This window comes from Amblyomma maculatum, chromosome 4 (assembly GCF_055883805.1).
Source record: "Amblyomma maculatum isolate TAMU_Amacu chromosome 4, ASM5588380v1, whole genome shotgun sequence".
Lineage (NCBI taxonomy): Eukaryota > Metazoa > Arthropoda > Arachnida > Ixodida > Ixodidae > Amblyomma > Amblyomma maculatum.
In genome coordinates, this window is record NC_139347.1 from 39196564 (window position 1) to 39208582 (window position 12019).

The window sequence follows — 12019 nt, forward strand, 5'->3', positions numbered from 1 at the left end:
TCAATCCGTTTGTCTGTCCATCTAAATACCTTCCTATACACTTACCTACCTAGCACTTATATCTATCTACCTTGAAACACTGCCGCTGCAGCCGAATTACAACCTGGGTCCTGGCCTCAGTAGTCCAGTGCCCCAACTACTGAACCAACACGACGAGTCCTAACAACTTTCACCCCGCCGGGGTGGCGCAGTGGTTACGGCGCTCGACTACTGCTCCCAAGGACACGGGATCGAATCCCGGCCTCGACGGCCGCTTTTCAATGGAGGCGAAAGGCAAGGCGCCCGTGTGCTGTGCGATGTCAGTGCAAGTTAAAGAACCCCGCAGGTGGTCGAAATGTCCGGAGTCCTCCACTACGGCGTCTCTCATAGCCTGAGTTGCTTTGGGGCGTTAAACCACACAAACCAGACCAAACCTAAAGACTTTCATTTCACGTTTTATTTCAGCGTTGTGGGGTTTCTGAAATTTCTGCGCTGGGTCACGTGCTGTGACGCGAAGACCCTCTCGGCCAGTCAGGATTTTTTACTCTCATCCAACGCCCTCAACGCCTACCAGGACACCGGATTTTTACGCGATGGCGTTAATGGTGCCGTGTTGCAAAAAATCTGGCGCCGTCGTCGGCGTCGTTGGCCACGAGCGCAAAAATCTCCATGGAACAATAAAATTAAAGAACAGATAAAAAATGTCCGAAAATATGCCATGTTTCTCGGAGACTTCTGCGGCCAAAGGGAAGCGATTGAGCTGAAAATAAAATTTGCTTACATGGGTGGTGTTGGTAGCTGAACACAAGACCTCCGGATTGCGGGACCGGCAAGCTATCGATAGATCATAAAGACATCTTTTTTTCTTCATTGCCAGCTTGGCACGCAACGAAATCGCAACTGAACATTCACACACCCCAACAGATGTTACCGCCAGTTACACCTCGTTCAACTGACGCCAATGATTTAAAAGCGTTACAGTGAAGCAAGGCCTTCCAGGACTGGTAACCACCCTGCAGCTGATGTTTCTCAGTCTGAAATCACCTCGCTTAAGTGCGCAACACTCAGTGAACATCTTTTCGATGGTTGAGACAATTGCGATTTTAGCATGTACTGTGCAGGCTCAGAGCCATAAACATATGCGAGCGTCGTCATTTTCTGTGAGTACCGTAGGTGGTTAGCGATAGCTGCTTACGTAACGTCTGCAGTCAAGAAACACATGCTCTATCGTTTCTGATTCCCTAAAGTGGGCAAATCAAGAACTATGGGATAAATACTCCCCCCCTCCCCCCCCCCCACCCTTTTTCTTTTTAGTGCTTAACAGGCACATAAAAAAAAAAGATACCCCGGGGGGTCCTCCACTAGCTGAAGAAAACATAGACAACTTCCCAGAAAAATCCTCGCAGCCTCACACAATTAACGTTGTTAGCGGAAACAATGAATTCTGGCAATGTGTATTCCAGCCTCACTTGCATAATAAGGCGCAAAAATGGGTCTTTGTTCTCCAAGAAAAATAAACTTGGACACCATTCGCGCCCCGCTGCTGTAGTGCAGTGGTTAAGACACCCGACTTGTACACATAAGGTTGTACCCGGATTCGATCCCGAGCACCGGCGGCTGCGTTTCGATGGAGGCGAAACGGAGAAGCGTCCGTGTACTGTGCGATGTCAGTGCGCGTTAAAGGTCCCCAGGTGGTCGAAATCACCTCGCAGCCCTCCGCTATGGCACCTCTTTATCTCTTTCCACTTTCACTCATGCCCGAGCTCCGAGCACACCACGAAGAACACACCCACCGTCGAGGAGGTTCCAGTTCCCATTCCTTTACATTTGTGTCCAAAAACTGCGTGCGTATCAGGTCGCGCACATTCGAGCACATACTCTTGCATTTTGTCACCAAGGAAAGAAGACGGAACTAAATGAACGTCGGTCCTGCGGCACCACGGAATGGCTGAGGAGCGAGCGGCACCCTCAAACGAGTATACCTAACGGCTTGTTCGGGGCTCCGCTCCTCCGTGACAAATTGGCAGTAATTGAGAATTCTCTTAATTAGACCCATATATATAGGTATTTCTGGCACGACTTTACGGCACTGATTTGAAAGGCTCAGCCATTCGAAGAAAAAAAAAAAAGAAGAAGAAGAAGTGAAAAAGTTTCCACTCTTAAATTTCCTGAAAATTCATGAAAATACTTGTTTATCATATTTTAAGGCTAAAAATTTCTGAGAAAGGAGAAATTCCTGGTCGAGACATAGCTGTACAAAACTTGCTCCACCGGGACGTATACAGTCGGATGTTCTATTATTATTTGGGGCTGGATAGTTGAAAGCCCCAGTGAAGCCGTTACGCGCGTTTCTCGAAATTAGGTCTATATAGCAGCCATTCAGTTTCTCGCGCTGATTCAAACGTAGTTGGGTCATTGGATTGGATTGAATTGGATTGGATTGGATTAGATTGGATTGGTTCTGAGGCTTCCCTTTTTTACCAGGTGGACCAGACAGGTCCTAGCCAAGTCAATTCCCTACTGTGACGGAGTCTGTCCTGCCCTGGCGCAACGCCACCAACACTATTTATCTAGTATGCCTTATCCAGGTCTCAAGGCGTCGTTTGGTTGTCTCCACAGCCACAGCCCTCTCACCCCGCTGTGTCGCATCACCGTCCATTTGCTACATCGCGATGTTGACAGCAGCTGTCGATGGCCAGTCACCGAAAATCAAGGGTCCTCCACTAAAGTGCGAACCGATGCATCTTCCACAGATTTCCCTTCGTGCGCTACGTGACAGACGCAAATTGAAGGGCTGACAATTAAATTTCAGTGCACGAGAACCTCGCCAGGTGTAACAATAAAATAGGCAACCAACTGAAATTCTGCCTCGGATCAAAATGGCACATGTGGTCATATGCAGAAACTGACCGCTAGGACGTGGTCCAAAAGAGTGACAAAAAGGAGGACGAAGCACAAGGGCTCACTCGCAAATGTACGTTATTGGAAGAGACAAACACAATTATGCAGCCCAACAAGGGATCAGTAATTTAGGGAAATAAAAGAGACAAGATATGAGGTAAAATGATGTTCCTTCAAGGAAGGCAATTCCATCTTATGCTATATAGTGTGCGCCGGATCGATACACGTGCCGGCATATTTAAATACGAAATGCTTATTTTCACTCGCGAACGATAGTATGAGGACAGGATAGTGGCGTTTTCTATTTGCCGTACGCGTCGCTTTCACTTGCCAAGCCTTTTGAAATCAATGTGGTCTACAGGGTTATAAGATCGGAACACGAAGACAAGGGACAAGAAACAAGAAAGCCACGCTGACTCACAACTAAGCCTAAGCCGTTTACTCCAAGGCCCAGAAAAACAAACATGAAGAAAACGAAACAGTCACGTGAAACAACCCCCGGGTTCACCTGCTGCATAAAGAATTGCAGTTGTTTCACGTGACTGTTTCGTTTTCTTCATGTTTGTTTTTCTGGGCCTTGGAGTAAACGGCTTAGGCTTAGTTGTGAGTCAGCGCATGTACTGTGGCTTTCTTGTTTCTTGTCCCTTGTCTTCGTGTTCGCGCTGTTTATATTAATAATGAATAAGTACCAACTCGCCCAACAAAGTATCTTGGGATGAGAAGAGTATGTAATGTGGGCGACGAATATATTACAGAGTTCCCATTTCTTATCCAACGACGAATCTGTTCCAACCAGCCCAACATGTGACAATAATTCAGTCCGAGTAGATTATTGTGCTTTTTATTTATCGGAAATTTTTCTATCAATGCCAGCATGCAGGGGTGCATGTTCCTGCACACGCAGGATAGCTTCAACAGAGGTTATGCACAGCTTCCAGCTTTTGTGCGACTGACGCGTGCCACCTCGCAGAGCGAATGCTTGTGCGATGAATTTTTTGTTCAAGCTCCAAGGGTTTTTCATATTTGACATATTCTGATAAAACTTGCAGTGTATGCTCTCTTTGCTGTTTGCTATCCGCATTTAGCAGCAATGCAACTTTCCGTTCCCGCACAAATCGATTTTAAAGTTTGCCATTTCTGTGGCCTAGCCTCGAGATCATTTCTACGGGCAACATAGCATTTTTAGCGTGCCAAACATTTCGCGCCCGTTATAACCCCTCTCCGTTTTAGTAAGCTTCTATCGCACGGTGGTCCGAAGCCCTTCACTACGGCACCTCTTTCTCTCTGTTTTCATGACATACTCTTCCAGCCAACATATAAAGCCCCGCTTCAACCGAGCCGTATATGAACGTGTCTGCGTGACCTATATAGACCTAGGCGTGAATGCAAGGGTTTTGGCAAGCTGGTTGTGATATCACCCTCCCATATGAAAGGAGAGGACCGAGTTGGCAGCTCCTGTCAAACGTAATGTCAGGAAGCCCTACGTTAGTGCTCGGCCATGTCAGCTGCCAGCTACCGCCCCACGACTACTTCTTCAGTCTTCGGACAGGCACGGATAGGCACGGCAAAATGGCGAAACTGTGGCCAATGTAGCTCTCGCTACAATAAAATTACAAGGGTTCAACGCTGCTGAACCAAATATTGAGCGAAATCAATAGCTGCGGTTGACCGAGCGTTCTTCTCTTTTTCTTCTTCCTCAGCCCACATATAAAGCCCCGCTTTAACCAACCCATATGAACGTGCCTTAGTGGCCTATAGGGGTAACGTGAAGGCCACGGTCCTAGCAGGTTGATTCTGACGTAACCGTCCCATGCGAAACGAGAGACCTAAGTTGGCAGCTCCTGCCAGCTTGGGGTCGTCTACGGGGGTCGTCTAAAGGCCAAAGGTCAATGGTGGTCACCGCCGTTCCACGCTGAAGGCTCAAACTGCCAGCAGTATTGCTTTCGCAATAAAAACAATATGACTCACCACCTAGCTCCCTCCGCTACGTAAGGGCATCATATGCTGCGAAAGAATTCAAACCCTTTCACGCTCAGTCTGAATTCGTCCGAAGACGTCACAGCGGATCTCGCGCCATCTCTGGCATCGGAGCTGAATCATTTACCTACTCTACTCGAGCTGGGATCGACTGCCGCATCTAGATGTGCACGCTGGCGCGCGCGCGCGAGTGCGATTTCTGCCCCCCAACTTACCGTGCGATATCAGGCGTACAGTAACCTCATAACGATTTTGTTCTATGCTGGTTGCTACGAGGGCAGAGCACTCGCGAACTTAACGATAAAGCCATCGCTGCAAAATTTACGCACGCCACGCGCCGCCTAACGACTGCCGTGTTTCGCCGTTGCATCGTTCTTTGCTTAAACGGCACAATGAGCCGCCCAAGAACAACACCGGATAGAAAAAGCGGTCTTTATTGGCGGCATGGGCAAGCTACGAGCTGCTCGCGTCTCAGCGTGCCCTGCCCTCCGTCGCTTTTGCGTGCCACATTTACACCCCACTTATTTTCCTTCCCTTTGCCGAAAAAAGCTACCTCCTTCTCACAGCGGCGTGTACGCACACACGCACTATCCGTGCGCGGCTAGTTGCTCGTAATTTGCCGGCTTTGGCATCGACTGCTAATTGCTCCCGAGCCCGCTGGCGCGCTAGAGCCATTACAGAAGACCTGCCTCCCGCTGTGAGGTCGTCGCAGCGGCGGCGCGAATAACGTTATATCGCAACGGAGGAAGTCGACCGGGAAAGGGTGAGGCGGGCTGCCTTGCGAGCGAGCGCGCATCGAAATCTCTTCGCCCTTCCGCTTTCTTAATTCATGCCAGCGCCAGACTGCGGTTTCACCTATACAGGGGTGTTGTGTGGGGGAAATAGAGTGGGGGGGGGGGGGGGGGGGGGGGGGGGAGGTTGCCCTGCAAAGGTTACACGCTTCTATCGCATAAGCATGTAAAGGCACCTGTGGTGTAGTAACTCGCACGCACATACGCAAGCACTAGGGTCGGTCGGTCGGTTTCTTTCTGGCAACTGCGGCACAGAGGAAAGAGACGTGGTGGCCGTCACCGTCGACCAGCGGGTGTGCTGGAGATCAGGCAGCGGCCGCGGGTGCGTCCATATATGCGTTGGGGGCCCCGGTGACGCGGCTCGCCGGCGAGGCGTCCTTGGCGCCCAGCGCGCGGGCGCTCGTCGAGCGCTGGTCGTGGGCGACCCGCACGTATGGTGGGCGCGGCGTGCGTCCCCGCCGCCGCGACGGCGGACATCGCGGCGGCTGCCACGGCCTCGAGTAGCAGCAGCCACTCGCCGCCGCCGTTGCCGACCTGTGCATCGGAGAAACAGGAGAAGTCGGAGGAACAGCTGCAGCAGGAAGAACAGGAAGAACAGGAAGACGACGACAACGACGACGAGGAAGAGGAGGAGGAGAAAGAAGACGACACCATGGAGCTGCGCATTGGACTCGACTACGTGGTAGAGCACCCGGAGTACACCCGAACCTTGGCCACCGGTGAGTATCGGGCACACTTCAGGAAAGTCCAGATGAAGAGGGCCCTGTAAAGCGAACCCTTGTGGGGGAAGGGACGTACCGATCGGGCTTATGCTTTCGTTTTTTGTTTGTATTGTAACTATTTCTGTTTTGACAGAAAACTGTTCTTGAAGCCTGTTATTGCAAGCTCGTGAATCATGTAAGAGTTTCGGGTCTCATTCCTTGGTCAAGAAAGACGTGACGCAAAGTGAAATCTCTTCGTATAACCTTAATTCATTATCTGTCTATCCATACCAACCTCCCCAACTGTTAGATGAGCTCATATGCGTCCACGTGAGGGGATCACGTGATGCGGGCATGTCCTCCCACAAGAACGATTTTTTTTTTTTTACTGCGATTTATTTTCGTAGTTGTTGGCTTTATTATCCTTGGAGAGCTTCCCCCAACTGTTCTCTGCTTCCGGCCTTCGACTAGAGGAATGCCATAAAACGGGGGCGAAGGAGTGCCCAGTTCGGGGAACGCCAAAAACTTTCGCGCCGTCTCATAACCCCGAGAAGTTTACGACTAGGCGCACGTCGGATCCGCAACAAAGTGCGAAGTATGCTTTGAAACGACGACCAATGAAAAAAGAACTATAGTGGACGGGGCAAGGGCACCTATAGCTATCTTACATATTTAGAATTCCTATTCTAACGCTAAATGATAAGTCAGAATATAAAATAAACAACGATATGCTACTGCTCGTGCGCAGAATGTAATGCCTGCCGGCTGCCGGATTCACCATTGTGCTCTTCTGTACTTTTCAGTACAGAAATTTATTGAAGATGGGCACCCCAGCGCAAACCGAGAAACTGTTTATCAAAACACCTCATTGGACTTATCTCTTTCATAAAAACTTAACGCACGCGTTCTTCGCGTCCTCTCACTGATCCACTGATCGCCGTCCTCTGCCCGTTGCGGCAGCAAGACAAGCGCGGGCTGTGTAGACAGAACGCTATTGCCTCGAAGGCCCTCATTAATAACCATGAGCTGAGCTACAGGGACTATCCTGGCACCTTCCGAGAGTTGCTCTCCAGAGAAAAACAATCGTCGGAGATTTATTCAGCTTCCCTTTTGTTTTTATTTCAGCAAAATAATAATAATAAAGAATTCGAAGGCCTTTAGAGCAAGGACCACGTTGGAAAAAGTAACCCAGCTTAGATGCTTCCAAGGAGACAATCGAGCGGTAACTCTGCGCGGCGATGTTTTGCTGCTATTATAAGGAAATGAGTTCGGATAATTCTGCGGACGATGAGGACCTAGAATAAAATTTACGAGATCGCTTTCGAAAGTGCTTGAGTTTCGGCTTATTGGACAAGAAGCTACTTTCGCATCAGCTTGTGAGAGGGCGTGTGAATGCTGTTTTAGCAATGACATCAGATTGAAATGAATGCTGAGTGAGTCGCGGTCATTGCGACATCAACGGAACACCAAAAAGCCAATGGAAACGCAAAATACTTTATATCGTTTGCGCAGGGCTCAGTTAGGTCTCGATCACGTCGATTACTGAGATGAACGTTGTGCACAGGATGTGACACGAACTGCGACAAAGACAATAATGCATTGTCACCGAATTATATTAGTGGGGATGTACGCTGTTGTCTAAATCACATTTCCAAGATGCGTCGGATATCCTACCAAGTTGTGATCTCAGTAACAACACAAAGTCGGTCGCACTTCGAGGAGTGAAAGCAATCAGATGATATTGCAGCGATCGAACATTACACTGTGATAAGCGATGAATTGTAAACATTTAGTCGCTATTGAAATGTATCGCACTTTACTGCATGTGGCAATACTGAAATTATTCAACTAAGAGAGGCACGAATACTTTTGCCAGAAAACTTAAATTTCTACAGTCTATTCAGTCGATATGCTATAGAAGCCAGCTTAGTGACAGCCTCGGAAGTGCGACGCATCTCGAAGAAATGCTGTTGCCCGTGCCCATAGTGCTGTCGGTTATACTTACAGAGGTGAGCACGTGCTTAGATCTATCTCATCAAAATGTCCTTTGTTCGCTTCTGCAAAGAGGGATCAATGAGTGAAGGAGCGCTTGAGCTATCATCGTCTCGGGATTGAGGAGTGAGAGCAATCAATGCCATGTGGCGTGTTTTTTCACTCTTCTTTTTTTTTTTTTTTTTTCAGTGAAGGATTTGTTTCTAGGATTGATGAAAATGCAGTCACATATACATTATGTAATACACGCAGCAAATATATCGCGGAGGTCGCAGCGATCTACGAACACTTAAGGCCGAGGAAAGTATTCGCTGAGGTCCTTCACGCAGACAGGTCAACGAAATGATACACGTGCTTCATGTTTGCGCTTAATAGTTTGCATTTATTATAAGGGTAAAGCTTAGTTTGCCTCATGAGTGACGTGAGCAGGAAGTGTAGACATGAAGTGCGGACTGGAAGTAGTGACTAAAATATAACGTGATGTCGTATCAAAACTTTGACGCAACCGTTCCTTGTGCAGCGTTCAGGGTGACGTCATACCATTTCGTTTCCATTTAGCACCTACCTGTTAGTAGTCAAGGTGGAGGCTATTTTGCTCGATAGGGATTTGAACCATCAACATATGTATACCTTAAATTGTACGCAGTCGATTGTAACCTTAGGCGTCCATAGGAAAGTTAGATAGCGCGAATTTCCTTTCAGGAAAAACCATAACCAAAGAGGTTTAAAACTTTGCCACACTCTTTCGCAGTCTCTCAACGGTAAAACACCAAGCAAAACCACCCCAAATAATTCCAAACAGTGCTTTGGCGAGTCTTAATTGGCTTAGGCAAAGTTTTGGCAGGGTTTTTTTTTTTTTTTTCTAGCAGACCGCAGATGGTGTTTCCTAGTACTTGGAGCTCGTTTCAAAAGCATGGGGGCCATTTGCAGCTGTACCCGTTGTACACACGGCCCGTATCGCAGACTAAGCATCGCCAATGGCATCTCGTTCGAGGAATTCTGCTTTTTTAAAGAAATCTAAGGAGCGAAGTTCATCAAAAAGTTAATATGATGGGTTTTCAGAAAAATTTAAGAGACTAAAATTTCTCGTTCTCGTTTTCAAATTGCTAGGTATTCTAAGCGTCTTCGGGGAAAAAGGGCCAGAATTAACGTCACTGAGCAATAATTCGCTCTGGTCCTTTCTCCGACTTCGCAAGATGCAAAATAAAATGCGCGTTAAAAAATATCAGCGCTGGAATTAGATCTGGAGTCATTCTAATATGCCAGAACGGCGCGGGCACGGGGTGTATATCGGCGGTAAGGTAACGATTATACATATTCTACATTCTGTGGCTGCACACACACAGCATCTAAAATCTGTTTATTTCCTATCTGAAGGCGTCTGACTGCTTTGACGTCTCTATAGAGTTCCAGGGAAAACCATTTGACACGTGCAATCGAAGCGTCGCATCAAAGATGCCACCGGAAAGCCCACGCTTAACGGCGGAACGTTCAGGGCCAATGTCGGAGAACCGTCAGCGCGTCTCTATTCCAAGCCACGTGACAAAATTTCGCGTCGCATCTGTTAATCGCGCATTCAGCTGAGCCAATCACTAGGCCACCTAAGAAAAAAAAAAAAAAAAGCGCTTAAGCGCAAGACCACCCTCGAAGTCGGCTAATTATTCTTCCCTCCAGCCTTTCATCGATTGCTTAGATGGAATTGGTCAATCATACTAGAGAGATCTAGAGAGAGGTAGGGAAGGAGGGAGGGAGAGAGGGAGGGAGGGACGGAGAGAGAGGGAGGGAGAGATATGTTTCGAAAGCAAGTCGTAGAGGTCGTCTCAGCTCTCTGTCCTGCTATTCTTCCGCACAGCAGGAGGGCAAGAAGAAAGAGTGGTATAATTGGCGGCAGAGTGGGACAAAAGACATGAATTACGCTTAATTCCTGCACAAGCGCTTTCCATGTGATTTTGTGGCTTGACGCCGGTTTTCGGTGCGTGTGTGACCCGTGCAGCAGCCGCTTCCAACAACAGCGACCTGCGGCGCCAGGTGTGGGAGCTCCTGGTGGCTCTGTGCACGCGTGGCGGTGAGGGTACCCGGCGAGCGCTGGCCACCTTGGACCAGCTGGCCACACTGCGCGCCCAGCGCACACGACTCGCGGCCCTGGCCCTGGCCATATCGCGAGGCACGGACGACGAGGCACCGCCGCTGCTGGCCCTCGCCAACAAGGCGCTGAGCGGGCGCGAGAGGGCGCGGCTGCGCGCCGAGCTCAGGGCCCGGGGCTCACAGGTGAGAGCACGGCGCTCTGGTCACATGCATGGACGCCACAATGAATCCCTCCGCTAAGTACGAGAAAATATTCCGTCGTTAAAACTTTCGTTGTCGCATTAGCAAAAACTTAATCGAAAAACGGAATTATAAGTTAAGAAGGATGAAGAATTTTGACTGATTAGACCGATTTTGTTAGTAGAGCAGTGCAACGTGCTGCTTTGTTGATAACTGCTGTTTTTTTAGTTGTATCATGTTATGGTGCACGTGCGGTATTTACGAGGTTTACGAGTATCAGTCACACCAATAATTAGACATGGAAAGAGGCGGAGGACGTTACCAAGGATCCCTAGTAGAAATTCTCTAGCTCTTCAACTACCACCCCCAATCCACCCTTCCTTCCATTCCCGATCTCCTTAAATCCACGTGTGGTGGACAGGCATCTCTCCTACTTAGGTTCAAGACTGCAGGAATAGTGTGGTACATATTATATGGAGGCTTGAGCTGGGTACGGATCGCAATCGCTAGTTGAAACCCTAAGACAGCCTACGCAAGCATCAAATGCCGATATAGCTAACATTGCCTTCTATAATGGATGAAATTCCCCGCTATTCGTGGTGTTCTTTGAACACAAATATGTAATATAATTTGCAAATTCGTTTGTCGCATATCAGCTGTTAAATTATTGGTACGTGCATAGTTCAACCAGTTCAGCCACCGCCAGTTTCGAATTTTCGTTCATTATGTCCGCTTACTGGGTCGAAATGCAGATGCTCTGTACCTGACAGCCCTTCCTACACAGCGCTAATACCTCTCACATTCGCACCCATGGGTAACGGAACTCGTATGTTGCTATAGCACTGGGGTGGGATTGTGTAGTTGCTCTTTAATGAAAAAAGGTTGAATGCACACCATGCAGGATTTCAGTTATTTCATCTTCTGGCGAGAAGCCTTAGCTGTCTAAACGCTGGTTCTAGATAGTGGACGACATCTAGCGAATTTGGTGACTCGAGGCGGAGATCACACGGACTAGTGCCTTAGCGAGAATATATATTTAGTGTCACATGCTAAGGATCGGCGGAAGAGGCGGAAACGGGTGGGCCTGGGGACTCTCGGTTGCGTCAACTGAAAATAAACGCCTTGTTACGTACTTAGTACGTTACAGCTTGGTGGAGGTGAGGGGTGGTCTTCAAAGCTGTGGCCATCGCAACCAGTGGTCTGAAGCGGCAAGCGCGTGAGGCAGTCAGCTTCGGCGGTTGACGGCCGCTCTATTATATGAGTAGTGAAGAACTCTTGTAGGCGCAAAGCCCAGCGCGCAAGATGGCCGCAGGGATCACGGAGGTTTACTATCGTCACTGGTCAGTGACAATAATAAAATAATTTCTATAGAGATAGGAACGAAACCTACCCGCAGAAAAAACAACTGCAAGG

At 48.5% G+C, this 12019-nt stretch overlaps 1 protein-coding gene across 1 annotated transcript in view; it reads left to right on the plus strand.

Moving 5' to 3' along the window:
• Positions 1 to 5804: 5804 nt before the first annotated feature.
• Positions 5805 to 12019, plus strand: part of LOC146190774 (uncharacterized) — a 40280-nt gene continuing 34065 nt past the window's right edge. Inside the window, exons 1-2 of the mRNA XM_084601155.1 lie at positions 5805 to 6367; positions 10335 to 10609. Of these exons, the coding sequence (XP_084457281.1) occupies positions 6082 to 6367; positions 10335 to 10609 (561 nt within the window). The 5' untranslated portion in view covers positions 5805 to 6081. The remainder of the gene's footprint in view (positions 6368 to 10334; positions 10610 to 12019) is intronic.